The 27,754-nt window shown below is 58.5% G+C and overlaps 2 protein-coding genes across 10 annotated transcripts; one reads left to right on the forward strand and one right to left on the reverse strand.

Moving 5' to 3' along the window:
• Window positions 1-19: 19 nt before the first annotated feature.
• On the reverse strand, window positions 20-6,771 carry UBXN10 (UBX domain protein 10). 6 transcript variants are annotated; one of them, XM_089299229.1, is made up of 3 exons: window positions 5,505-5,658; window positions 2,980-3,151; window positions 20-2,877 (listed from the first exon to the last, which is right to left on the reverse strand). In XM_089299229.1, exon 3 carries the CDS (start codon window positions 2,860-2,862, stop codon window positions 2,029-2,031), a length of 834 nt encoding a protein of 277 aa, XP_089155355.1. In that variant the 5' UTR covers window positions 2,863-2,877; window positions 2,980-3,151; window positions 5,505-5,658; the 3' UTR covers window positions 20-2,028. The 6 variants fall into 6 exon arrangements, with proteins under 6 accessions (XP_089155355.1, XP_089155356.1, XP_002716048.2 ...); XM_089299230.1 differs by having other exon boundaries at window positions 5,375-5,511; XM_002716002.6 differs by lacking the exons at window positions 2,980-3,151; window positions 5,505-5,658 and adding an exon at window positions 6,623-6,771.
• On the forward strand, window positions 6,081-26,906 carry PLA2G2C (phospholipase A2 group IIC). 4 transcript variants are annotated; one of them, XM_089299234.1, is made up of 6 exons: window positions 6,301-6,444; window positions 6,587-6,704; window positions 15,071-15,187; window positions 16,904-17,048; window positions 19,099-19,202; window positions 26,292-26,906. In XM_089299234.1, exons 3-6 carry the CDS (start codon window positions 15,148-15,150, stop codon window positions 26,459-26,461), a joined length of 459 nt encoding a protein of 152 aa, XP_089155360.1. In that variant the 5' UTR covers window positions 6,301-6,444; window positions 6,587-6,704; window positions 15,071-15,147; the 3' UTR covers window positions 26,462-26,906. The 4 variants fall into 4 exon arrangements, with proteins under 4 accessions (XP_089155362.1, XP_008263997.4, XP_089155360.1 ...); XM_089299236.1 differs by lacking the exons at window positions 6,301-6,444; window positions 6,587-6,704 and adding an exon at window positions 6,081-6,147; XM_008265775.5 differs by lacking the exon at window positions 6,587-6,704 and having other exon boundaries at window positions 6,216-6,444.
• The last annotated feature ends 848 nt before the right edge of the window (window positions 26,907-27,754 follow it).

A 27,754-nucleotide genomic window follows, 5' to 3' on the forward strand; every position in this document is an offset into this window, starting at 1 on the left:
TGCTTCTCCACTGACGTGGTTCACGAAAATCGGATTTTATTGTTAGTACCATCATCTTATATCCCCCCCCAAAAAAAGTTGGTGATGAGGGTTCAAATCTAGCCATAATCATACACCCCGAAACACTGTTAGGCCTTGCGCCTTCCATTTTTTTTAACGCTCCCGAATTCTAAGTTAAATAAGAGCCGCAAACTCCAAGGCAGATCTGTCTCCACGCATGCTTCCTTTCCCTCAGGTTCTCCGGAGCTTTCTGCTGTGGAGACAGTGCCAGGTCCCAGGTGGGTGGGATTTATTCTTACCACTGAGTAGGTGTGAGCATGGGAGGCCCTCCCCCAGCACCTCCCGATCAGGAGCGCAGTCACGTGTGCGAGTCCCGGTGGGAGGCAGACTCCTGTCTGTGGGCCCCAGGCTCGAGCCACCGGCCCCTGCTGGCACGCTCAGTACCTGCAGGAGGTCGCCGGCTGCTCTGGCCTGCCTGCGGCACTGCCAGCCCGGCTGACCTTTCTGGCCCAAGGAGAGGCTCACCGAACCAGTCCAGTATTGAGAAGTCAGGCAAAACGTCCAGAAACAGCCTGTTCTCAGAGATCCACGTGGCGTGGGGTGCAGGCAGGACCGGGGGAGCCTCCTGCAGGGCACACAGTCGCGGCGCTAGCACGGGTGTGCAGAGGCAGCATTTGCGCTGCCCGCCGCGTCGGTGCACAAGCAGCCGCATCTCACACGCTTCCAGAACCCCCGACTCCTGCCTTCTCTGGTGCCTGGAGGGGGGGCGCATGGCAGCACTCAGGGCTTCGTGATGGCTGCGCCCGGGGCAGGGCGGGGGACGGCAGATGCCAGACCATCTCCATGTTCCCTACTCTGGGCGGTGATTTGGCTGTGGCAGGGATCCACGCGAGCCGCAGGAGTCTGGCTGGACTCACAGGACGAGAGAACTTTGGTGAGTTGTCCACGTCACCGCTTCAGAGTGGGGAACACAAGACTCAGTGGGCTTCGAAGCAGCTCGGGCTCAGGCAGGCAGGTGCAAGGAGCATGGGCACCTGCTCTCAGCACGGGTACAGCGAAGGAACCCAAGTGAGGTGCCCCCCCTTCCAGAAGACTCGCAATCAGACAACTGGGGGCACTGCTGTCATCGCACCAAAGGACGGCCATGTGTGACGTAGGCAAGGCACGGATGCGACTTATCCCTGCCCAGATAAGCCGCGGGGGCTGCTGGCACACATTTGCACACATTGACAGGTGTGTGCATTTCAAACACAAAAGACTGCATGGCTGACAGAAGCCAAGGGGAAGCAGGGCGCGCTGGCTTTGCTGTCTGGGAGGCATTCTGCACGCAGACAGCAGCTCCCGGATCTGCAGACCCCGTCCCTCTCTACGGAAAAGCAGCAGCCCGCTGATCCGGGGCCCCGGAAGCCACGCCCTTTCCAGCGCTGGGACTAACTTAGGAATGCTGACCTACTGAGGGAGCCAGAGGTGTGCAGGACCCATCGGCCCCCGTGTGGTCCCCTCTCCCAAACAGTAACTTCCCAAGAATCCGTGGCCCCACCGAGCCCAGCAGAGGGGGTGCCTCCAAAGACAGGATCCACAGCCTGCTGCTCCCGGCTGCACGCGAGAACTAGAATGCCAGGTAGGCCTCGCCTAAACCCTGGCTACTGACCACACCAGATCCTCTCCGGGAAGTGTTTAATCCTGCACCAAATACAGAAAGGTGAACCAGCGGTTTCAGGACAAGCAGAGTTCTGTGTGAAGGCAACCAGAAAGGGCAGCTGTTTGAGCAAGACTCGCCACCCTGGAGAGGAGTCCTAGCCACAGGGGTCTCCGGGAACAGCCTGGATTCCCTGCCAGTTCGCTCCAGGGCACCAGCAAGCTGTGAGCCCGGCACACGCGTGGACTCCATAGCCTCAGAGGAGACGGATCACCAGGACCACGGCGGCCCCAGGCCTGCCTGGCACTCGGATGCGGAGGTCCCAGCACTCAGCCGCGTCCCTTGCTCGGGGCCCCAGGGCCCCAAGGCCGCAGCTGGCTGTTGCGGACTCAGGGCCAGCCCTCCTCCTCTTCCCGGGAGATGCTCAGCACTGACTTGTGGGGGATTCTGCACTCCTGCAGGGACTTGGTGAGGTCGGGGAAGCGTCTCCTGGGCACCTCCACGGTCTCGATGCTGCAGGGGCGGTAGGTGGCCTGGTTCTTCCGCTCGGCCACGGCCACCACGGTCTGTAAGTCATCCGTTGGCCGGAAATAACGGATGAACCTTTGGCCTGATGGTGATCTGATGGCAAGCAGCAGCCTGGGTTCTTGGTCCGATGGTTCCTCCAGGTCCCCAGCCCTGCAGAAAGCCTGGGTCTTGGGCTGGGCGCTGAAGTTCCTCTCCAGGGCTCTGGAATCTTCGCGAGTCTTCACGGCGTAGGAGTCCTCTGGAGCGTAAGGAGCCGGGACGCTGTCCAGCTGCAGCAAGCGGGCCTTTTCAGCCACTCTGTCCACAGCCCCGGCCGCCAGGTTCTTTCTCATGATGGAAGGAAGGACCGGGTACCTGTTGAGAGAGCAGGAAGTCCCAGCAGGCAGCTGCTGCCGCTGCTCGGGGAGTCCTACGGGGGCTTCCTGGTTTGGAGACCTGGGTGCACAGGTTCCTGGCTTCTGGTTGCTCAGCGACTCGCAGGGCACGGCAGGAGGTGGAGAAGCCGGGGCGCGGTGAGAGCTCGCCTCCGTGCCCTGGGCTCGGGGCAGACTTGGCCGTGTGCGGCCCTTGGCGGACTTGGGCCTTGCCACGTGCATCTGGAGTGAGTCTGGCTGCCAAAGGAGGCCGTTCGCGGCGGGGCTGACAATGGTGCTGCGCTCAGCTGCTGTGATGTTCACAGGGGCTTCTGTGGCCATCGCTTCTCAAGGCCCCTAAGGGAGCAGGAAATAAAAACACAACAACAATAAAACAGAGGAGGCCATGGTTTCACCTTCCGGGGACTCCTGGACCCAAGCCAGTTACTCCCCAGGTACCTGGAATAAGCAAGGAGGGGCCACAGCCTGGGGGCCTTCTGTCTGGATTTCTGGCATCTGGAGAGAGACACCAGCTGCAATTCATTCATTCATTCTAGGCACTTGGACTGTATCAGTGAGCCGATGGCCATGCATCTTAAATTACTCCAGTGGGGAAAGACGGGGGAGAGACCTGGAGAGACGTTGGTGTTGTCGGTGAGCAGTCACTGCTTGGAGGAAAATCAAGTACTGCACCAGTACTGCTATTCTCACGAGGCGGGGCCTTCAGAAGGAAGGCACGTTACAGCCAGAGCAGGGGCTGGCCAACTCTTCCCACAATTCCTCTGGCTTTGGGAACCCCATGGTCTCGGGTGCAAGGCCCAGCCCTGCCGCCGGAGGTGGAGACGAGCGTGGATGGCCCGCTGAAGAAGTGACCGTGGCCTGTCCCAGCACAACTTCAGTGTGCGCCCAGCCCTGAGCCAGAGGAGACGTGTGCCTGTTGTGGGGAGGGCGAGGGCACGAGGAAGACCTGGACAGGTGGCGCGTGGCTCACCCCAGGGAATCTGCAGGCTCCCAGCGTGGGCAGCCCCCCACCCTCCCTCCCTCGGGGGTGGCCGTGGAAGCCTGCTCAGCAATGGTCCCTGGGGAAGCTACAGGGAAATGGGGTTCAGCCCCCCATTTGAGCACCACTCAAGAGCGCAGAGGCAGGTGGACCAAGTCCCCGGAGAGCCTCCCTGGCGAGGGTCGGCCTGCCCGGCCACCCCGTTTCCCCTTCCCGTCTCTCCTGCTCTCCACAGCCAGCCCCGAATTCATTCTCCTCCCTCCTGTCCTTCCTCTCAGCCTCGCGAATCACAGAACAGAACGGGGTGGGGGGCACCCCTTCACCGCCCTGGTAGTGTGGGAAGGGGCGGCGGGGTGGGGGGAGCGGAGCAGGAAGCCTCCATTGCTGGGTCTGGCCACCTGCGCTCAGATTCTAGTCCAGGGGCCAGCAAAGCGCCTGTGTCACAAGCCGGAGCCTGGCTGTGTGTGGCTGCGCAGGCCGCATGGCCTGCCCACTCCCTGCGGTGCCGCAGCAGCCGTACCCAGCACAGAGAACGGGGTGTGGCTGTCTCCCTAAAACTTCATTTATAGCCTCCAAATTTGAATTTCATGTAATTTTCCTATGTCACAGAATATCGTTCTTTTGTTCCCCCCTCCCCAAGGATTTAAAAATGTAAGAGCTATTCTTGTCTCATGAGCCATACACAGCCAGGTGCCGGGCCCAGATTTGGACCACGGGCTGTGCATTTGTCAAACCCTGTCCCAGCCAGCTCTGCGGAGGGATCTGGACACGGGCTGACTCTCCAGGAGGGCAGGGTGCCCGGCGGCGGACCACACAGCTAGCAGGTGGCAGAGCCGGACACAGAACCCAGGACTTGTACATTTAGTCCTACGTCCTCTGCACCCAGCGAGAAACCATCTCCGAGTGGCCCACTTCTCTATTCTACCTCCAAGCCCCCTCTGCCAAGATCCTGGTATCACACAACCCTGAACTAGGCATCATGGTACCACCGTGGCCTAATTTTAGGGACTACCCTCATCCTCCCCACCAAAACCGAAACCCATCACCACGCAGTGTCCCGCCTGCTCAGCTCCAAATCTACGCACAAAGCTCCCCTCGGTCCCTCATTTACTCGCGTCTACTCACAACCCGATTCCTTCCCTACTCTCATTTCCCACCTCTCCCTCGTCTTTCACACCCAATCTGGCTGCTGGTGGTAGAGGAGCCTGCTCCTTAGCAAAGCTCTGGCACCCAACAAGCCTGCCCAGCTCCATGTTAACCCAATGCCTTTGCCCATCAGCTGTGAGGGACGGCCCCCTCCCCTGGGGATCCAGTGAAGTGGCTCTGCAACTTTGGCCCCGGATGGCAGGAGGCAGCCGTAACTGTAGGCAGCCGTTGGCTTCGGCTCAGCTCTCTGGTAAAGCAGCCCCCCTTCTGCAGGCTGCAGTGGCCATTAATTTGCCACAGCTTTTCCAGATCCATCACAGGCTTGGCTCCCAACACCCACACCCGCCTCGGGAAGCCTTAACTGTCAGTAAGTTTGGTAACTTAGAAACCTCTTCCTTACAACTTCCACCATGCGTTCGCACAGGCCCCTCTGCCGGGTTATTTTTAACAGCAACACTTGAGTGTGTGCATGCACTCCTGTACCTCTCGCTCCTGTATAATTATCCGTGCTCAGGGGGAGTCATGTTCGAGCCACCCTGGTCCTAGGAGAACATGGCTGTGAGCCATCGCGGAGAGCAAGCTCAGTTATGACTAATTCCCAGGAACCCACTCACTGTTATTTACAGACCAATGTGTCCCTCAGGTGAAACAGTTCCATCCAACCTGCTTTCGCAACCCCCTGCCTCCTCCCCAGGGACCATCTGTTACCTCGACTGTCCCCCCAAGGAGGTGGTGGTGGGGGACAGGTGCCTGGGGATCCAGGCCAACCGCTGCCTTCATACTCACACCCGACCTCTGCCGGCCGCCCTCACCACCCCCACTCCGCTCACTTCACCACCTCCAGGCCTGGCACAGGCTCAAACACAGAGCGATCCGAGAAGATCCTGGTGGCGGTGGCGGAGTAGGTGGCGGCACATCCATCAACCGCCCGCCGCACAGGCAAGTGGCCTGTTTGCTCAGACACAATCGCTGCACCCCACGGGCTTGCTAGGAGGCAGCAAACAAACACAGAGAACTGTATCCAGGAAGCTGCCCGAAGGGCAGGTGCTCGACCCTCAAGATCCATCACCAAAAACCACAAAGCAAACTCGAAGGCAGAAGCCGAAGCCAGGGGTCAGCGTCCCGAGGCTGCCCCCGGCCACCACAGCAGGGTCAGATCAACCTGTTCCATTCGCAGCCCGACAGGAACCCTACAGCAAAGGCAGTAAAAATATAGCCACCCACACGCCATCTGCTGTGGTACACCAAGATGCATACATTCGAATTGGTCTTTTAAATGTTTATCTGTTAATACCTTCCCCCTGCCAACCAGCCCCGCTCGCGTCCCCAAAACACGCAGAGGAATCAACAGGGTGTGGTGTTGACCCAGCTCAGGGAAAACTTTGGGACCCAGCCCAGACGAATAAGAAACCGCGCTGGGGCTAGCAGAGACTGAGCCACAAGTGACCAAGGGGCTGGGGAGGGCACGGGCCAGTCCCAAGGTAAGAGGCAGCCGAGAGAAATCTTCCCAAGTACCGGCAGCCAGAGAAGGGACTAAGCTCCAGGAACAGAAGGAATGGCTGGGGGTGGGGCAAGGAAAACTCGGGGACGTGGGCAGGGACCTGGGTGACTGAGCGCAGGTCTGGGGGCGGCGCCATCTGCTTCCGGAGCTGGGCCGTCCCTTCCTCTCCCTGGGTCTGTGGCCCCATCTGGACAGCCCCGCCGGGCGGGCATGGCCCAACAGCCCCGGGGGTCCCTCGGCTTCTGCAGCGCCCGGGCAGCATCCCATCTCGGCGACGGTGAGCTCCGGCCCAGCTTGCTTTGCCCTTGGGGCGCAGCCACTGTCCTGTGTCCTGGGACACTCCTGGGGCCGGGTCTGGGGAGGCTGCCCCCTGGGGACACCTGTGAACTCCGGAACTGGCCTCTCCTCTCCTCTTCCAGGCCAGGAACCCCTAGGGGCAGGCGGCCCGCACTCACCTCACTGCTCCATCCGCCGCTGGCCTGCGCCCCGCTGGGTCCCGCTGGTAAACAGTCCCGTCTCCCGGGCAACCGCTGCGGGGTGGGTGGGGGCACGTGCTTCCGGCCTGAGCGCCTGACCGGAACCTTGGCCGGCTCGGGTGGGGGGAGCTGGATCTGCAAGGGCCACAGGCAGGCTCCCTGTCACAGCCAGCACCTCTCCTGGTCCTCCTTGGCCTGCATCTATTTCCATCCCCTGGGGCGGGTGGGTTTGGGGAAAAGACAGCTCTGGACAAGGGGTAGGGTAGGATTCCATCTCAGGGTCTCCAGTTTTGAAATGAGGCTGTGGGACTGGTTGATTCCTGCCGGCTGCAGCATCTGCATTTAGGGTACCCCTTTCAGCCCATGCCTCCCACCCCTCCCCTGAGGCCACATGCTGGACCTTGTGGTCAGTGGCACCCACACCTCCCCTGGTGTCCAAACTACAACTCATGCGCTTGAGCCATCTTTGGGACTTCCAGCCGCCTGGTCTGTTGAGTCTGGTGGTCCACACCTTAGCCCTCCTCTTGGCAAGCCTGCCCCTTCCCTTGTCCTGCTAGCTTCGCGTCCCAGTCTTGACTGGTCACTAACGCTGGTGCAGTAGACGAGGGTGGGGGGGTGATCTGCAGGCCAGCCGGACTGTCCGCCCTACACAGCAAGCCTGGCAATACCCGCCACACCCACACCCCCATCTAGTTCTCTCTCCTTTCGGCTCAAAAGCTGTCAAACCTTGACCTCCTTCCTGAAGTCTCCCTCCTGTCCCCGGTCTTGGAGAAGAACCTCAGTGCTCGGTGCAGAGAGAAGACAGAAACCCACTTGCCCAGCTTTGCCATGGAACCTACGAAGCTGCCTGCTGGTGTCCCCCCTCCTCCCTGTGCCATGGGAAGGGGCTGCACACTGGGCGGGCGCAAGGTTGACCGCCCCTGCTTGGTGCTCAGAGCCGTCTCTGTGCCACAGCCTCACATCAGCACCTGGAAGGTTCTCTCCCCCTCCCGCCAGTCTCCTCCCCTTCATTCCCATCCCCTCTTCAACCCCAGCCTAATGAATGAAGCCTTTCTTCTCAACTGAAATTAAGACCGTTTCCAGCAGGCTCCTCACAGGACTGCTGTGTGCCGGTTGTGTTCTGGACTCCTGGAGTATGCAGACAAATTAATCTAGCAATTGTGTTACTAGAAGATTAAAAACTAGGCCTTTATTGTCTGGCCTTGTTGGCAAAATATTTGCTCTCTGGTCTGCCCCAGACAGAGGGTTGCCGTAGGCACCCAATCCCGCTGGTCTTCCTGCAAGGTGTTTGCAGTTGGCCTGGGAAGATAGGCTGTGTGCTGATAAGGCGCCACGAGTCAGATTATTTTTAATACAGTTTCAGCCAAGGCTAGAGGCGCAGGCACAGGCTGGACGTGAGCATGTGCCAAGTGACTGAGCAATCGGGAAGTTCTTTTGGGGCTGGAACAGCCGGGATGGGTTCCGTGGTGGTGGTTCTGTCCAACGCAGGGAAGCGGCTCTGGGCTTGGGGTAGCGCTGGTGACCCTGGGGCGGCCTCCTGCTGGGGCTGTCTCCCCCCTCCCCCACTGGGGACCTCAGGATGCTCTGTGGCCCCAGGATGGTGCGGGAGCTGGTGGTTTGGCAGCTTAGTGCGGGCGGCTGATTTCTTGTTAATGATGCTGTCAGGAATATCTAAGCGCTGCTTTTCAGCCCTGCAGCGCCCACCCGAAAAAGATGAAAGTGGATTCTTCCCCAGCTATTTTAGTATCACCTAAGAATTATGCAATCGTTTAGAGATTCACACTGGCTGCTCACCCTGTGTGTGCATGCGTGTGTGTGTGTGTGTGTGTGTGTGTGTGCGTGTCCCAGCACAGTGGCAGAGGCTGGGCCGAGTCTGTGTGGTGTTCCGCAGGCGATGCCTTCTGCTCTCCAGGTCGGTGGAGAGCACTGCCCCGGCGGGCGGCTGCAGAGGAGGAAGGACGGCCACCTTGGCTGTTGCTGCAGCCCTGCAGCCTTTATCGTCCGGCCTTCTTTAAAGAAAAAGCCTCCAGCGCTGGTCTGTGGCACACACGCAGTGGCCGCAATGTGTGTGTCACCGCCCTGTCTGCTGCACGGTGGCCTCGCTCTCCCTTACAGCCGTGTCTCGTTCTACTCCCCATCTCTCTCTCTTTCTCTCTCTGGGCTCCAGCCAAACTGTTCCCCAAAGGGACTCATGGCTTTTCCAGCTGCAATGTCTGCTCATGTCTGTCCCTTATCCTTGACGTTAATCCAAAGTGATCCTTAAAAGCCACGTCCTCCACGAGGCCTCTCCTGACCATATCCCCCCCACCCCAGCAAACCTCCTGTGCTCATCCTGGTTCCTTCTGGTCCAGCGGGTGGAGCTTAGGCTGGCGCCACACACCCTCGGTACTCAGCACTGCTGGTGACTCTCCCGGTGGAGGCTTCCTGGGCCTGGATTCGTAGCAAAGCCGAGCCCCTGCCCACCCGGGCCCCCAGCGAATGAGCAGCAGAACCGTCTTAGAACTCACATCCAGCTGGCGGGTCTGAAGCCCACCCTGTACCCCAGATTCCCACCTTGAACCCCTTGTTCCTGTCTCTTAAGCTGTAATCATAGGGTGGCAGGCCTGGCCTCTGGGGACCAAAGCTTGAACTTGAATCCTGGCTCTGCCACCTGCCAGCCGAGGGCCTTGGGCAGCTGATTTAAGCTGATTTCTCTGGACTTCGATTTCCGCATCTGTGGAATGGAGAAGCTAATGAGAGGACGGGTTGAGTGTGAAGGGAGAGATCGTGTAAAGTGATCCGCACAGTGCCCAGTGCTGGGGAGTGCATCGTGAGGGCTGACGGTCATCGTGTGTGTTCAGCTCCAGGCACCTGTCCTGTGGTTGGTCGTGAGCGCCTCAGGGACAGGCATCCCCTGATTTGCCCCTTAATGTCTGCATCACGGTTGGCACTCAGCCAGTGAGAATGAGATGTGTGGTGACGATGATGCTGATTCCACTGCTGGCTTTCCTTCTGGGGGGTCCCAGCAGGCTGCCAATTGGTGACCGTCCAGTGGCAGCTGGCTTGACCACACCCAGCCGAGCTCCCGTAGCTGGGCAGCGAGTCTCCAAGGAGCATTTGGCCCCAGTTAGCATCAGTGACCCGTAGTGCCAAGAGCACCTCCAGCCTCCCGCTTTGTCAGTCCCTGAGCCATTGGATGTGTCGGGTTGAGGTCATGGATGACCCTGACACAGGAGATGAACCCAGCGAGGCCAAGAGACTGGCACTGTCCGCCTCGCCTCCTGGGTGAGTGTGCTTCCCGAGGGGACCCACAGGAAGGAGGTTTCTGGGTAAGGAAACCTACCCCTGGCAGCATCGCCGTCTTTTGTTATTTGCTACCCATTACTGGAAAATTTCTGAAATGTATTGTCTGCTTTTCAGTCTTTTTAAAGATTTATTTATTTGAAAGGCAGGGAGGGAGAGAGAGAAAAAGAGAGAGAGATTGAGAGAAGGAGAATCTTCTAAACGCTGGTTTACTCCTCAAATGGCTGCAACAGCCAGGACTGGGCTGGGCTAAGCTGGGAGTCAGGACCTCCATCCGGGTCTCCTATGTGGGTGGCAGGAACCCAAGGTCGTGGGCCCTCACCTGTAGCCTTCCCAGGTGCATTAGCAGGAAGCCAGGACTCAGCCGGCACTGGGGTGTGGGATGCTGGCGGGGCAAGCAGCAGCTTAACCCACTGGGCCGCAGCGCTGGCCCCTTTCCAGTGTAATTGGTCCCGACTGCTGTTAGGAAGTGTTTTATCTTCATGAGCTGCTGGATGCTTGCCAGCACTCCTCGGGGGCCAGGGCCAGGTCTGCGGCCCACAGATGAGGCGGCCAAGGCTCCGATGGCTGAGATGGCTCTGTCTGGAGCCAGCGGAGCAGCTCCAGCCCTGCTCTTTGATGTAGAGCCCGAGTGACTTGCTCCCACCTTTGCCACGGTTTGCACAATGCAGCCTTGTCTGCGCGACCACAATTCTGCTCCCGGTGCAGTCCTGTGGAGGTGGGTGAGCCGTCTGCCCCTGCACTCCACGGCCTCGGGTTCCGAGCTTTGCTGCTTCGTGTTCTGTGTCATTCCTCACTTTTCCTCCTAAGAAAGCCACTCCAGCTCCCTGCCTCTTCACCTGCTGGGCCGGAGGCGCAGGGGCCGAGCCGCCTGTTAGAACTGTGTCTAAAATAAGAGCTGTGGAACCCGGGGAGCTGCCTCAGTCGATCTGCGCTTTGTCTTCTGGGCTGTGTTTTGGATACGCACAGCCCTTGGGTGGGTGACGCATACGTGGATGCTTCAGAAACTTTGGAGAAAGGGGCAGTTGTGGCCAGCTGATTGAGGCCCCTTTGTGAAGCCTGTGTCCCCGAGCAGAAAGCCCGTTTGAATCCCAGATGCTCTGCTCTGATCCGGCTTCCTGCTAATCGCCTGGGAAGGCGGCAGGTGACGCTCCAAGCCCTTGGATCCCCGCCACCCGCGTGGGAGACCAGGAAGGAGGTCCTGTCTGTTCTGGACGTTGGGGGACTGAATCAGTGGATGGAGGAGCCCTCTTTCTCTGTCTCTGCCCTGTCACTCTGCCTTTCGCATAAATAAATACAAAAGTAAATCTGTCAGCAGTTTTGTGAAAGAACAGGATGAAAAGCTGAGTTTATTATGGTGCTCTTTTTTTTTTTTAATCCATTCCTAGCTTTTTCATAGTCCTCATTTTCTGGGAACTTTTTGAAGTCCCCTCCTATGCATGAATTTCAAACTCTTTTGCACTGAAGCCGACTTATCTCTTAATTCCATTTTTTTCCAGGGACTGTGTGCGGGGTTGGAAAGTGAAGTGTGACCTGTAGGTGGCCCACCACTGCCACTGATGCTAGGCTCTACGCTGGGAGGGCCCGGAGATGAAGAGGTGACAGAGTGGGTGTGGCCTCGTCCTTACAGAATTTGCTGGCTCTTTCTCCTGGAGGGGAAGAGCCAGCCCGTGCTCCATCGGGGGCTCCTTGCTGCCCTCTGCACCAGGGAGGCCACCCCACGCTCCCTGCCACGTTTCCACACCCCGCCCCCCGATTGGGTCTCTGGTCCTCTGGCCCTGTGCTGTTGGGTTGATTTCAGCTCAGTCCTATGAGCCCCAAGCACTAACGCACGTGGAGAAAACCACGGCCGTCTTGCTGAATCGCGGCTGGTCTCCGTGAGGATGCGCCGACAGCTTCGGAACGCACGGCAGGCAGCGAGAGGTCCCGGCGGGGACCAGGGAGGGAAGAATGGCGACTCGGCGCTGGGGACCCGAGTGTCCGCCCTAGGCCTCCACCCCAGAGGCTGTGTGAACTTCTTTCTTTTATAAGATTTTTTGTTTATTTGAAAGAGTTACACAGTGAGAGGGAGGACAGAGGGAGAAGTCTTCTATCTGCTGGTTCACTCCCCAGATGGCTGCAACAGCCAGGGCTGGGCCAGCCCAAAACCAGGAGCCGGAGCTTCATCCCGGTCTCCCACAAGCACTAGGGCCTCTTCCACCGCTTTCCCTGGCCATTATCAAGGAGCCAGATCAGAAGTGGGGCAGCCGGATACGAACCGGCGCCCAGACGGGATGCTGGCACTGCAGGCAGAGGCGTTACGGGCTGCGCCACAGCGCCGGCCCCTGTGTGGTCTTTCTCAGGCCACTTCCCTCCGAGCCGTGGAATGTGACAGTCCCGCCACCTCCTGCCGGAAGTGTCTGCTGCCCTCTCAGGAGGCTTCCGAACTCAGGGGCACTCACTTTCACAAGCACTCGGGGCCCTAATGGCTTCCACACGGAGCCCCTGGGAACAGACTGGGAGACGGAGACAGAGACAGAGACAGGCGTGGCTGGGAGGCCCGGAGATGCAGGAAGTGAGCACTGAGAGACTGAGGAGAGGGAGGGGCTGGCACACAGTGGAGAAGCTGACCTGGAGAGAGAAACTCACAGAGAGAAGTTGGCACAGAGGAGCTGGCACATAGTGGAGGAGCTGACCTGGAGAGAGAAGCTCACAGAGAGAGCAGCTGGCACAGAGAGGAGCTGACACATCGTGGAGAAGCTGACCTGGAGAGAGAAGCTCACAGAGAGAGCAGCTGGCACAGAGAGGAGCTGGCACATAGTGGAGGAGCTGACCTGGAGAGAGAAGCTCACAGAGAGAGCAGCTGGCACAGAGAGGAGCTGACACATCGTGGAGAAGCTGACCTGGAGAGAGAAGCTGACAGAGAGAGCAGCTGGCAGAGAGAGGAGCTGGCACATGGTGGAGGAGCTGACCTGGAGAGAGAAGCTGACAGAGAGAGCAGCTGGCAGAGAGAGGAGCTGGCACACAGTGGAGGAGCTGACCTGGAGAGAGAAGCTGACAGAGAGAGCAGCTGGCACAGAGAGGAGCTGACACATAGTGGAGGAGCTAACCTGGAGAGAGAAGCTCACAGAGAGAGCAGCTGGCACAGAGAGGAGCTGGCACATAGTGGAGAAGCTGACCTGGAGAGAGAAGCTGACAGCGCAGCTGGCAGAGAGAGGAGCTGGCACACGGTGGAGAAGCTGACCTGAAGAGAGAAGCTGACAGAGAGAGCAGCTGGCACAGAGAGGAGCTGGCACATAATGGAGAAGCTGACCTGGAGAGAGAAGTTAACAGAGAGGAGCTGGCACATAGTGGAGAAGCTGACCTGGAGAGAGAAGTTCACAGAGAGAGCAGCTGGCACAGAGAGGAACTGACGCACGGCTCTAGAAACTGACACCCCATGGGAGAGGCTGAGGTTGAGGGAGAAGCTGACACACACAGGTGGCTGCTGCTCCAGGGAGCCCTGGAGCCAGAAGGAGCTTTGAGGATGGATGGACGGAGTGAGGAGACGGCCCCACCTCAAGCATGTGCGGGCTGCAGCCACCACCCCTCCGCCCCTGCTCCGAGGGAAGGTTCGTGGTCTGGGTCGCACCGTCCCAGCTGCAGGGAGCGAGTGTGGGGGAGGGGAGCACCTGGCAGACCCTGCGGCCGGGCTCTCTTGTCTGTCTCTGGCCCAAACTCCCATCTTGGCTCCCCAGCCGGCTCGGAGCCTCCCTCGGCCGGAGTCCTGTGCACCCTGCCCCTCTCTTGCTGTCTCTGAGGCGTCACCGTCCCCGGCTTGTTTGAGAGACGTGAGTCCCTTCATGGTGGACGGCATCCGTGCAGATGATGGGGCAGCGAGCCTGTGGGGCCGGGGCCTCCCTGCAGCCTCCTGCCCAGCAGCCGCAGTGAAAGCCGGCCGGGGCCGGACCTGCTCAGGACCCAGGCCTGCAGTGCTCCCCATAATTTTGCCAAAGGTGGCGAAGAGAGCCAAGACACCGGGCTAACTCACCCAGGGTCCAGCAGATTTGCCACCGGCTGCAGCTCTACCTGCGGCTCCGCACCTGCCAGTTTCTCTGGGCTCCGCTGAGCTGTTCAAGCCCTGATGTGACCAGATTCTGCCTGATGTGTGATGGGGCCTGTAACTTGTGTGTAAAGAAAGCTGGCGCCCGGGCCTGTGACGGCTCTCTGGCAGGGACCCAAGCCCGCCTTCTCCTCTGCTGTCCCACAGTCGCAAGAATGGTGCTTTTTCCTGCAGCTGCAGTTTACCATATAAAGCAGTGTTCCTTCAGTATGACAAATGCCCCCCCCCCCCATACAACTGAGTGACTGCGGGATTTACTCAAGCTGTCTGGCCTCAGTTTCCCCATCTCTAAAATGATCATAGAGACTCAAGTTGCAGTGAGAATGGCCGAGCGTGATGTGCGTGGAGCCCTCGGCATGTCCTACAATGGTTTTGACGGCGCTGGTGGGCGTTTTTAGCGTCACTTGCAGGGGCTGAGTTGATGCGTAAGAGGAACCGTGAACCAGGAAGGAAATCTGTGGGATTGCGGTGCAAATGCCATGGGCTCTCCCGGGCTGTGTTTTATTCTGCGGTTTAAATGTATTTTTTTAAAAAGATTTACTTATTTATTTGAAATGGAGGGAGAGAGGGAGGGAGGTAGAGAGAGAGAGAGAGATCTCTCATCTGCTGGTTCACTCCTCAGGTGGCTGGAACAGCTGGGCTGGGTCAGGCGGAAGCCAGGAGCCTGGAGCCCCATCCAGGTCTCCCACGTGGGTGGCAGGGGCCCATCTTCTGCTTTCCTAGGGTGGAACAGGCAAGACTTGAACCAGGCAGTGGCTGAACCTGCCGTGCCACAGCGCCGGTCCCAGGGTAAATGTCTATGGCTGGGACAGACAGAAAGGGGGTGAAAAAAAGATGAAGGGATAGAGTTGCCCAAGAAGAAATTAAAAGAAAAAAAACTTACACTGTCCGAATAATGGAGCCCTTCTTGTGTTATATTTAGGTCTAGAGACCAGCAAGGACATCACGTTCACCGACAGTTAGCTTTGCAGAGGCTCTTGTTGAGCCCCCTGCCGAGGGCACGACAGTTGAGGTTTCGCACCCAAATGGCTTTGCCTCATTTTGCTCCTTGCCTGCCCAAACAGGAGCTCAGCCGGGAGCCTGCTCACGCTCAGACCACGGCAAGACCCTGGCGCCTCAGCGCCCGCCCGTCTCCTCGGGAATGAGGCTCCTCGCCGTTCTCGCCATCTTTGTGTCCTGCTGTAAGTAGCACGTCACCTGGGAGAGGACCAGGAGCTGTCCTCCTGTCTCTGCCGGGGGGTCAGGGGGTCAGGGGGTCGGGGGGTCGGGGGGCCTCCAGGGCTGGTATCGGGTGCGGGGAAGGTGTAGCCACTCGAAAGAGAATCAGCAGTGTGGCAAAGTGCCCCTGCTTCTGCCGGACGGGGGCCGGTCCCACAGACCACGAGGGCCGCCGGACTCCTGGCCTTCTCTGCGAAGCGGGCTGTGTGACGACAGCCCTGCCACCCTCGAGGGCTGCCCGGTGCCTTTCTTTAAAGTCACGTGAATTCCAGTGCAGAAACACGGATGTGTATCTAGCTGCACTGGGAACAGTTCCTTCTTATTGGGAAGTCGTTGTCGTGGTGACTTCGGACATGAGCAGTGATTGCAAGGTGCTGCTGCTGGGAGCCCAGCTGCTGTCCCTCTGCGGGAGTGGGAAACAGCCTGGGGTCCGTGGGAGACTCAGGCAGGTGTGCAGGATCAGCGGAGGAGCACGGGAGTGGGAAACAGCCTGGGGTCCGTGGGAGACTCAGGCAGGTGTGCAGGATCAGCGGAGGAATGCGCTCCCCACACCCCTCATTCTGTCTGCTTTGGCCGTGGAGCTGTAACTTCTGGGTTTGTGAGTCAACACTGCCCCAAATGGGCTTCCCTTCCCCCTTCGTCAGTGGTCTGGATGCCCGGTCCTCAAGCTCACGGTGCAGGGGCACGCAGCCGCAGGAAGGGCCACTTCCGCAGCCCCAGAGGTTGACGTGTGCAGCAGGGGCCACCCTTGGGCTCACGGCCCCTCCTCCCTCCCCACTGCCCTTCAAGACAACAAGTGAGACCCCAGTGAGACCAGAAGACACCAGGAGAAGTCCCCGAATGCCCTCTCTCTTCTCCAAGTTCATGTTTTATTGCAAAGCCCATATATGCTGGTAGTGAAAAGGGCCAATGCATGGGCACAGAGTGAGAAGACAGAGCCCCTCCCTGACCTTCCTGGCCCTCAATTCTGCCCCTGCACCCAGATGTCACTGCTCCTGAGAGTCGGGGACCCATTCCCCTCAGGCTTTATACTCACACGGTTAAACCCGCATAATAGAAATATGCATCATGAAAAAATCGGACGGCAGAGAAGTACACAAAACAGCCTTGCCTGTCCCTGCCTCCCAACCCTGCTGCCTCGGCACGTTGTCAAGACTCAAGGTCTTGCCGCTCTTCCCTGTGGGTGCTTTCCAGTTTTCCGCTATCACAAGTTATGCTGCAGCCGACGCCCTTGTGCTTCTGCTCGTGCCCACTTTTGTAAGCGTTTCCGAGAAGGGAAGATTGCTGTGTCCAGGTGTATTTGTCTGTTTTAATAAAAACAGACGGGGGGTGGGGGTGACCTTCCTGCCTCCAGTATTTTGCTTTTCCCGCAGGATTGTTGAGCCTGTGGGGACTGGCACGTCTGGCTTTGGACTTCTCCTGTTCACGTTGCCCCAGACCTGGGGGCATCTGTCCGGCCCGGTGGTTTCCTGCTTGCAGGGGGCAGACTGTGTGGCTGGCATCCAGTGGGGTGTTCGTGCTGGGCTGGCCAGGAGCTGGCTGTGTCCCTAGGGAACACCTGGCCCCATTGTCTTCTCCCCCTCCCCCACCCCAGGCAGGGCTGAGGACCCCACCACGCCCACTCGATTTGCAGCCCCCGCTCACTGCACCCTCCCTCCTCCTTGTTTGCTCGTCGGCAGGGGCAGCGCCGGCACACAGCAGCTTCTGGCAGTTTCAAAGGATGGTCAAGCGCATCACGGGGCGGAGCGCCTTCTTCTCCTACTACGGCTACGGCTGCTACTGCGGGCTGGGGGGCAAAGGGACCCCCGTGGATGACACCGACAGGTGGGTGCAGAGGCCCCGGGGCCAGCCAGCACTTGACGTGCGTTGAAGTCTACGTGGAAGCTGGAGAGGGGAGTCAGCACTCCTGCGTGGCCGTAACAGAAGCTGCTGCTGCTTCGCCTAAGAAAAGACGGAGGGGGCCTCGCAGGGGGTTGGGTGGGTGGTCTTGAGGAACCTAGGTCTGGGGCCAGCCTCTTTTGAAAAATTTTAACTATTTTCATTTTAGTTGTAAGAGAGAGAGAGAGAAAGAGAGAGAGGGAGAGAGAGAGTCCTGCACCCAGGAGCCTAGAACTTGATCCATGTGGGTGACAGGGACCCTAGTACTACAGCGTCACCTGCTGTCCCCAGGGTGCATATCAGTGGGAAGTTGGATCGGCAGCAGAGCCGGGACTTGAACCCAGGCCCTCCTATAGGGGATACAGGTGTCCCAAGAGGTGACCCTACTGTTGTGCCAGCTTCTGACTGTGTGACCGGCGGTGTCGCCCGGGGCCCGGCATGCCGAGCCCACTGCTCTGCCATCACAACATGGAGATCCTGACTAGCGGGCTCCGCATTCTCATTTTGCGCTGGGCCCTGTGGGTCAGTCCTGCCCAGCTCTCTAGAAATCTCTCACCCTTATGGCAAACGGGCTTTCTCTTGGCTCTCCGGCTTTGAGGGTTGCAGGTGCAGCAAGACTGCTTTGAGGCCTCGCAGTCCTAATACCATATTCTAGGACAGAGAGTCCAAGTGTGGCCCAGTTTGGAGAAGTCCATCTGGGCACAGTCACATGGCACAAACCTGGCTTCCAGGCCTCCTCTTAAGGATGGAGCTGGGGGAGTGTGAGTTTCTGGGGGAAGCGGAGGCTGCTCCAGTCTGGGCAGGGCCCAGGGAGGGAGAAACAGGCCAGTCTGTGTGTTGTTTGCGATGAAGAAATAAGAAAGAGAAACGCTGCTGGCTGCAGTCAACCCAGCGTGGATAAATCCGTCCCCACAGCAAGGACTAACAGTGTTCTTGATGCTCGGGTCTCCTGGGGTCATGGGATCAGGGAATGTTCCAGCTGGAAGTCCCCAGGGCCCTGGAAGGGTGCTGCTGCTTGCAAGACGCCGGTAGGTGTTTGGCACTGGCACTGGCAATTTGCACACGGCTGTAGTCCAAGCCTCACACTGAGTGTGCACGGCACAGTCCCCACCTCCATTTCACAGGTGAGGACTGTGAGGATACAAGACCAAGTCACCAACCCACACAGCTCCTAGGAGGCAAAGTCGGGGGCTAAGCAAAATTTGCTTCTTTCAGTCTCTCCCCTGTCCAAGTCCAAAGGCAGATCAGAAACATAACCCTGTTGGCCAAAAATACTAGCTGGCAAAGAGTGTGCCTAAGGGTAGGAATGAGAGAGAGAGAGAGTGAGAGAGAGAGAGATGGGAGTGGTTTTCCTGGCATTTCAGCCCTCTGTTTTGCTACCCCTCGTTCAGCGGATTAAAAATATTTGGAAAAAAGTTGCATCTGTACTGAACATGGGCAAGCATTTTTCAGTCACTCTCCCCAAAACGGTACAATGCAAGAGCGATTTCTGTAGCATTCACATCACTCAAGGGTACTTCAAAAGATTCCTGGAAAAATGCAATTAAAAGATAAGCTGCTTTTGTTGCAAAAAAAAAAAATGTTGAAATCCATGCATCAGTGAGGTCTTCAAGGAGCTCACAGAAAACATGTATATGAAAATACTATGCACGGACTTCACAATTTTTGCCCTGAAACAAACCTGTCTTTTAGTTCTATTGTTCCACAGACTTCCTGAAGTTCCCTCGTAGTAGGTGTGATAAGTCATCCAGAGAGGATTTAAAATAAACGGGAGGATATGCGTGGGCTGCGTGCAAATACTGTGCCATTTTATATAAGGGGCTTGAGCGCCTGCTGATTTTAATAACTTTGGGGGGTCCTGGAACCAGCCTCCCTCCCCTGTGGCTGTGGAGGGGCGACCGTCTCAGCCACCCCACCGGCAGTGCCTTCTCGCCCGCCCAGGGGTAGGGTGCGTCCCCGCAGGCGCAGCCCCTCACCCCCTCCCTCCTGGCCCCAGGTGCTGTCTGGCCCACGACTGCTGCTATGAGAAGCTGAAGGCACTGGGCTGCCAGCCGGTGCTGAGCGGCTACCAGTTCCACGTGGTCAACGGCTCCGTGGTCTGTGAGTAACCTCGCATGTGGGAAAGCACCTCTGAACTTGGGCTGTCCCCTAACACTCACCTGCTGCTTAGCCCGGGAACTGTTCACAAAATGGGATTAACCCCCCCCACCACCACCTCCCCGAGGGTTCTGAGTCACAGAGGGCCAATTCCAAGAATGAGAGCTCCTTGGGCGGCCCTTGTCTGGTCTCGCCCGGTGTCTTCTGCCCACACCAGCTGCCCGCAGCCCCTGTGAGCTGGGCGCCTGGCACGTGGCACGGACTCAGTGGCGATCGGGGAGGACACGGAGGTATGCAGCCGACCCCAGCAACCGTGGCCCTGGGGGATGTTGTTCCTTGTTCCTGCGGCGCGTTAACAAAGCAACACAACTGTCTTTCCGTTGAACAAATATTTAGTAAGAGCTAAGTGCTCTGTTCCGCGTTGTGGGGGACACAAAGGTAACTAGGAGGGGAGGGGCAGGGGGCTCGCGTGCCACTGAGGCTGTTTGAGGAGGAAGGGGAGAGCCGGGGGAGCAGGTGCACAGTGTGACCCCCCCCCCGCCCTGCAGGGAGTGACCCAGGCATCTGCACGTCCTGGGGTCGGCAGGTGTGGGCGACTGGATGAAGCCACCTGGAAGGGGCTGGGCAGTAGCCCATGGAGAGGCTCTTCTGTCTGGCATGATGCCCTTTATTATTTGTGTATTTGAAAGTCAGAGTTACAGACAGAAAGAGAGAGAGGGAGAGGTGGAGGTGGAGGTGGAGGTGGAGGTGGAGGTGGAGGTGGAGGCGGAGGCAGGGGGTGGGGGAGGGGAGAGGAGGGAGAAATCTTCCATTTGCTGTTTCATTCACCCAAATGGCCACAATGGCCAGGTCTAGGCCAGGCCACAACCAGGAGCCAGGATCTTCTTCCAGGTCTCTCACGTGGGTGCAGGGGCCCAAGCTCTTGGGCCATCTTCTGCTGCTTTCCCAGGCCATTAGCAGGGAGCAGGATTGGAAGTGGAGCAGTCTAGACTTGAACTAGCTTAATCTGCTGCACCACAGCACCAGCCCGTGGATGTCCTTACTGACTGCAGCTCACGACCCACCTGGCCTTGTGGGGTTGCACGGGGCATACCCACCCCAGGGGTGCTTACTCACACCTGTGAGAGCCTGGGCATTGGGCTGACTCCTTCCCTGCACTCATCTGCCAGGGCCCCTGGGGGCCTCAATCCCCTCCTACATGGAACGTTCTGTTCTCAGATCCCGGGACACCGAACAGGCCCTGGAGTCTGTGGTCTCTTGGAAACATCGGAGCTGAATGCACCCTGAGGGACGCTCCACACCAACCCCTGGTGTATAAAGGGGAGACTGAGGCTCGGGGGGCAGGGTCTGATCCGAGTAACAGGCAAGAATAAGACACGTGTCTTGAGCACACATCGGCAGGCCTAGGTTTCCTCATCCATGGAGTGGTTACCATGGCAACTGCTGTGGTTCATCTCTCCTATGAGAGATGCTTTATACACAGTGCCTTGAGACCTCAGGACAAATCTCCCAGGGGCACCTGAGGCTCAGAGAGGTTGAGTGAGTTGGCCAAGGTCACACGGCCAGGCCAGGGAGAGATGGGTGGGGATTCAGACCCGGCTCACTCTGCCTTCACACCAGCCTGCCCTGTGGGGGGCTCTCGCACCACCGCAAGCCTCCCGGCCTGCAGCCATCTGGCCACCGCGTCCCGCCCTGGCTCAGAGCCAGCAAAGAGAAGCAGATGGAGTTTGGTCCCGTGGAATGATCTAGATGGCTCAGAGTCAGGCAGAGCTGGATGGGATCTCAGCTCCCGCCCTCTGCTGGCATGGCCTTAGTCTCTGCATCTGTAAAGAGAGCTTGTCACCTGCACCCCAGGATGTTCCTGGAAGAAGGCACTCAAGCAACCCCGCTAAGGGGCCGCCCTGTGGGCGCCTGGCCCACGCCCTTCCTTCCCTTTCCTTTGTGGGAAGAGCGCTGGCGTTTTCTTCCTGATTGTTCAGAGGCTTCTTGGAGGAGCTCAGTTACACCTCGGATCAAAGAGCTGCCCTTGCGAGGGTTAACCGCCTCCCCAGCCTCCCCCAAGTTCCCAAATCAGCTCTGAAGCCCAGGCCCAGGTTGCCTGGCAACCAGCAACCAGCGCTGTTCTGGGATGCGCTAGGTGAGCAGAGGAGGGAACGAAGGAAAACAACACGGTCCACCTAAATGCCACTGGGACTCCAGGGCAAAGAAAGGCCGGAACCCAAGCCCAGGGGCCAATTTGCCTGGGGCAGATGGCTGCCCAGCTGCCCGAGGGCCGCCTGGGAGGTGCTTGCCTGTCTCTGAGTGGGCTGATGGAAGTGCCTGGCCTGGAGAAAGGACATTAAGATCGCTGGGCAGTGACACCCCCCTTCCACCCACACAGCTGCTCATGAGTCCTGGGGGAGGAACTGGGTGTGGGAGGTGGAGATCGGGTCCCAGCCAAGTGTGCCACTGTCACCCCATCTCCAGGCCTCGGACGCCTCCCTCCGCCAGAGGAGGAAGGCAGCAGAAGCAGCCGGTGGAGTGTAGAGTTTGCCAGTGCCCCATCGCAAAACTCTGAGTCCGTCCATTCGCTGACAATTCACCTTTGTCTTCCTGAAGTCATCTTTTATATTTTAAAAAATGTGTATTTATTTATTTGAAAGGAAGGGAGAGACAGAGAGAGAGATCTTCCATCCACATGTTCACCCCACTAATGAACACATCAGCCAGGGCTGGTCCAGGCCAAAGCCAGTCTCCTGCTCCATTCTGGTCTCCTACGTGGGTGGCGGGGGCCCAAGCATTTGGCCCTTCCTCTGCTGCCTTCCCGGGAGCATTAGCCAGGAGCTGGATGAGAAGAGGGGCAGCCAGGACTGGAACAAGCGCTCCGATGTGGGATGTCTGTGTGGCTGGCAGCAGTTCTGTGCCCTGTGCCACAACGCTGGCCCCACTCCCGTAAGTCGTCTGGTTGCCTCTGGCATCCAGTCTCCCCAGCCAGAGCATCACTCCTCTGAGAGTCTTTCTGGGGTGCGTGGGGGACACTCACTCTCCCAGAGCTCACGGAATCCATGCCTGGACGGAGGCCACGCGGACTCAGCGTGCTCAGACCTGAACCCTCAGCTCCTGACACGTGGCCAGGCACGTTGTGGGAGCCTCGTTGTTTGCTGAATGAATGAACGCAACAACTTCATGAAATAGGCCATGCCCAGGCCATCATCTCCATTTGAAAACTGAGGCTCTGGGCTTGGAGGGGCGGGGGGAAGCACCCTGCCCGAGATCCTGAAGCATCCCATGGTGCGTCTGGAGCTGGAAGCTGGCTTCCCAGGTCCAGGTGGTGGGCTCCTTGCTCTGCCCGTCTGCAGACCAAGTAAGCGCAGCGGGTCACGACATGGACAGCTGACGACGAAGCAGTGAGTGAGCGCTTGGAGCTGGACGTCAGTGAGGAGAAAGACATGGCCGGGAACTTGTGTCCCTTGGAGGGAGAGACCACACCGTGTGCACTCACAGATGTGGACAGGTTACGGGATGCACAGGTGCTCCGAAGCGCCTCCACCAAGGGGATGAGCCAGGAATGATGAGGCCGGAGGAGGAAGGCGCCTACTCTAGGTGGTCCAGCAGGGCCTCTCCCAGGAGGTGGCCTTTGCCCCAAGACCTCAGAGTCAGTGCGGCAGGAGCCTTGGGAAGCAGCGAAGGGAGGCTGTGGGCGCTTCCATGGTAGAGGAGCCGTTGCAACGGGTTAGGCAGGGGATGGGCTGGTTTTGCTTTGGTAAGATCGCTGTGGCCGCTGTGCAGAGGAGGGGGGGAGCCAGGGAGGAGAGGGCAAGGGCCCCTGAAGGCTGCTGCAGAGCTGTGGGGAGGAGTGGCCATGGTGCGGGCCAGGGTGGTGTCATGGCGTGGCGCAGGCCAGGGCATGGGGAGGGGCGCCGGATGCTGGGATGTTTGGAGGCAGAGGTGCAGCTGTGTGGAGGGGGGAGGGAAGGAGAGAGGCTGAGCTTGTGAAGTGAGGGAGAGCGGTGTGCACAGCCGCAGCTGTGGCATGTCGAGTCTGAGCTACAACAGGGCTCAGCTGCGGTTGGCAGTGTCCCCGCTGGCTTCCCCCGCAGTGCGGTGGTGCTGAGAGGTGGTGGGACCTGGGGGAAGGCAGTTAGGTCACTGGGGCGCACTGCCCTTGGGAAAGGTGAAGGGGGCTCTCATCAGGCCCTAGAGAGCTCTTGCAAGGGGGCTGGTAGCCAGGAGCCCACCGCCTCTCCCCATCTCTCTGGCCCCCTGTGTCTCACCCTGAGACTCCTTCCACCCTCCCACGTGAGGTCTCTGTGAGCTGACACAGCTGGGGGACCCTGGCCATATCCAAAGCCATGCTCTCTGTACCTTCAGCCTGCAGAACGGGGAGCTGAATAAGCCTCTTTACAAATCACCCAACTTCAGGTATCTTGTTAGAGCAACGAACAACTACTACACGATATGGGTCAGACTCGCAGGGTGGGTGGCAAGCAGACATGGGCATGGAAATCTGGGATGCACAGAGGGGCTGGGATGGCACTGAGGACTTGAGAGCATTTAAAATCCTGGAACCGAACAAGATCCCAGAGAGGGAGGATTCGGGGAGGCCCCGTGGAGCCTGGCAGGGTCTGGGCTGGCCACAGCCAGCATCTCCACGTCTCTCTTGTGCTACTGCAGCTCATGGAATGAGCACTAGGACTCAGAGCTGCCAGTGCGTCTCTTCATGCCTCAGTTTCTCCATCCACACCTTGGAGGCGGAGGCAGGATCTGGCGCTGGGCTTGTTTTTTGAAAGGTGGCTTCCGAAGAGGGCATTTCTTGGGTGGAGGTCGCCTCCGCTTCCAGGTCACGACAGGCCACGGAGAGGACAGTGCCCAGGGGAAGACACGGCTCAGAGGAGGGCTCAGAAGAACTGAAGACAGCAAAGCGGGGAAGGGCAGGAACAGAAGGAGGACGTGCAGAGGACTGTGGGGCGAGAACGAAGAGACGGCAAGGAGGAGAGGAGCGGACGCTAAGGAGAAAGGACGGGAAGGAACGGGAGGGAAGTGTCTAGGGTCAGTGTGTGTAGGGGGGTGGCGTCACCACGGAGCCACCAGTATGGGAGGAGCCTCCTGCAGGAACGTGCCTTCAAGAGGGATAGCAGCGAGCCAGCGGGTGTCGGGCCCAGTGGCAGACAGGGCCACCCATCCTGCCCAGGCCAGGGCAGTGGCGTCTGTGGAGCCGTGCCTGGGCCCCGGCACAGCCAGGCCACCCCTCCTGTCGCCAGCAGCAGCCTCCCCACAGCCCTAGAATGCTGCGCGGGTGCGGGGCTGCCACAAGCACGGGTTAGAGTCCTCCCTTCCCCACACCCGATTCTAAGAAGAGTGGAACTGGTGTGGGGTTATTTAGAAAGGAAAGCTATACCTTACACAGCCCCCCTACACGTACATATGACACATGCACGGGCACACGTGTGTACACACAGACCTGGGCATGCACACGCACAGGCACTTGTGTGCACACAGGCACACACGTGCACATACATGCACATGCAGGCACACACATTCTCACATTAGCATACACACAGGCATGCACACACACGCACACACAGGTACACACAGACATGCACAGACACACACAGGCTTGCACACACACGCACACACAGGTACACACAGACATGCACAGACACACAGGCATGCACACACAGGCTTGCACACACAGGCATGCACACACACAGGCACATACAGGCATGTGCACACACAGGCACACACAGGCACACACACACGCACATATAGGCACACACACGCTCACACAGGCATGCACACACACAAGCACACACAGCACTACACCAAAGGCCCCATCTAGTGGTGACTCATCCAAAGGTGGACGTTTGATTTCAAAGGTCGGAGAGGTGCCCTTCAGTTGTCCAGCGGCTGTTCCCCAGCACCTGTTCTGAATGCCGGGGAGACTGCAACATGCCAGAGACCAGGTCCTAGCCTTGCAGAGTTCACACCCCACTGGGGAGAAGCAGACTCCGGCAGGTCAAGGAGGAAGAGAAACATAGCTTGTGGACACTGCAGCCCATGGACTTCCTGGGGGATGTGGGAGAGAGGCAGAGCGGATGAAGGGAGGAGCGAGCCAGGCTCCTCGCTGTCTGGCTCGAGCTGGTCATGGTGGCCTTGGCTGAGAGCTGATGGAGGACAGGCTCAGTGGGCAGAGGGAGGACCCCTACCGCAATCCCCCTTCATCCATGGGTGACACGGTCCAAGACCCTCAGCGGATGCCTGAGACGGCAGACAGAACCAAACCCTATCTACAAGGGTGTTTCCGTTTGTGGGAAAATTGAACAAAAAGGTAAGCTCACTGAGCCACACAAAACTCTGAAATCTTTCCTATAAGGGGTCTTCAGGAAGCTCATAGGAAACGCGTACCATGAAATAACTGTGCATGGATTTCAGCATTCTTTGGCACCAGCGTGAACCTCTTGAAGTCCCCTCAAAGCTTATGCATGTCCCTACACATCCCCATCTAGGATGTACAGGAAACTTTATCTCTATGGTAAAGTTTCCTTTATGAATGAGGCAGGGGGCAGAGGAACAACATCCCGTAACAAAATAGAACCATTGCGACAGTTACTGGAAAAAATCAAGACCAATATCAATATTTTTAGGCCACAGTGGACTGTGGGCAACAGCAACTGTGGGAAGCAAAACTGCAGGTGGGGGCCTCATCTGGTGGAGAGGTTCCCTCTGACCAGCTCACATCAGAGATGCCAGAGACATCCGAGTGAGAGGTCAAGCAGCCAGTTAGAATTACAAGGTCAGCTCTGAGAAAACAGGTCCCAGCACCCTGGCCAGTGCACCGTGGGTGTGCAGTAATTCACGCCCCCTCCTTGAAGCCCACCCACTCTTCTCTCCTCTTTCTGTTTCTTTCTAGGCTTCTCCTCACCCCAGCATCTGTGGGCTGAGCAGGTGCAGCTGGGTGAGGAGAGGCTTGGGGGTCAAGGAAAAGGACTCCCTGTTTCTTTCTTTTGTGTCCTCAACCCTTGTTCCCCTGTAGCAAGCTCCCTGCTCTCCCCAGCCTTGCAGCCAACCCTGGGAGTGGCCTGGGAGCCCCAGTGACCCTGTGTGTCTCCACAGGTCGGTGCACCCTTGGTCCTGGGGCCAGCTGCCTCTGCGGGCTGAAGGCCTGTGAGTGCGACAAGCGTTCTGTGTATTGCTTCAGGGAGAGCCTGCCCACCTACGAGAAAACCTTCAAGCAGGCCTTCTCCAGCCGGCCACAGTGTGGCAGGCCTAAGGTCCAGTGCTAGGGGGCCTGGGCCCCCCTGGGTGTCCGCGTCTGCTCCAGCATCACTGTTCAGGGAAGGCGTCTCAAATCGCCATGGAGAGGCTCCGGTCCCTGCAGCTCAGCCCTGAGTGCCCTGGCCTGGGGTTTGTCTTGTCATTCAGCACCTGAGCTGGAGATCAGAGATGGAAAGGACAAAACTGCCTGCCCTAAGGGAGCTCACATTCTATGACATTCTACGAGGGACACGGCCCACAAATGTCTACATGTTGTAGCCTTGGGAGGATGAGAACCAAGCTGCCTCTGCCTATAGATGTGTGAGGGAGCTGAACTGACAGCCGCAGAGCCAGCCCACAGCTGCGGATGTGTGAGAGAACCCAGCCGAGACCAGAACAACCGCCCGGCTGAGCCCAGCCTAAACTGATGATGTGCAGACTGTGAGCCTATTAAATAAAGGCTGTGGGTTTAAGCCACCAAGTTTTGGTGTGGTTCGTGGTGCAACGATAACTAACTGGTGTCACAGGTCTTTAATATTCATTGAGGGTCCCATGCTCTCAGCATGGCGCCTGACTTTTGGAGGTCACCAAAATGTGGTAGCATGGCCCCTTCTCCCTGCCCTCGTAGGCATGGAAGGAGAGAGTCAGACTCATGTATTAATGACAGAGAGCTGTTCTCTCAATCCTCTGCACACCTGGCTGAGCAGCTGCAATGTGCTGGACCGCGGGGATCCACAGAGTTAAAGAAAACCGACAGAATTGGTGTAAAGATGCTGCGGAGAACCCTGACAGCTGTTGCAGCTCTTAGGAGTTACGGTACCTGGAGTCAGGACTGAGACAGGGGCAAAGGTGAAGGCAGAAGGGGGTGCAGAGGGTCTGGGAGCCAGGGCTGCTGGGCTCTGCCCACTCAGTGTGCACAGTCACACGGCCTGTAGTCTGCTGGTTCCCTACCCACACATGTGCAGGGATTTGCAACTGCAGACGTGGAGCCCAAGGTCGGCAAGCATGAGGCGCATCTGAGCCATCTGTGAAGGGCGTGGTTGGAGACAAACAGGCCTGGAGCCGGGGTGGCCAGGCCTGAGCCAGCGGGCATCTCCCTCCCTTGGTCCTGACCTCAGCAGAAACCAGCCCGGGACTGGGAAGCACTGGCTAGCACGGTGGAGGGAGAGAGGCCAGGCTGGGCTCTGTGTGAGGCACAGGTGTCCTCGCGTGAGGTCCGGGACATCTCTTCCACTCCCTGAGCCCCAGCTGTAAGGCAGGCCCATAGAGGGATGGTGTTGTGTTTCCCCGGGGATGTGGTGTGGCTTGAATGTCTGTCCCCA

Source organism: Oryctolagus cuniculus, chromosome 7 (assembly GCF_051225735.1).
Source record: "Oryctolagus cuniculus isolate XC-2025 breed Fujian yellow rabbit chromosome 7, ASM5122573v1, whole genome shotgun sequence".
In the NCBI taxonomy this organism is placed as follows: domain Eukaryota; kingdom Metazoa; phylum Chordata; class Mammalia; order Lagomorpha; family Leporidae; genus Oryctolagus; species Oryctolagus cuniculus.

Excerpts from the sequence above, each read along its gene's own strand:
- UBXN10 (XM_002716002.6), bottom strand. The coding sequence starts at position 2,862 with ATGGCCACAGAAGCCCCTGTGAACATCACAGCAGCTGAGCGCAGCACC.
- PLA2G2C (XM_008265775.5), top strand. The coding sequence starts at position 6,378 with ATGGCCCAACAGCCCCGGGGGTCCCTCGGCTTCTGCAGCGCCCGGGCA. Across the intron at positions 6,445-15,070 it reads AGCATCCCATCTCGGCGACG|GAGCTCAGCCGGGAGCCTGC; the intron begins GTGAGCTCCGGC and ends CTGCCCAAACAG. Across the intron at positions 17,049-19,098 it reads CCCGTGGATGACACCGACAG|GTGCTGTCTGGCCCACGACT; the intron begins GTGGGTGCAGAG and ends TCCTGGCCCCAG.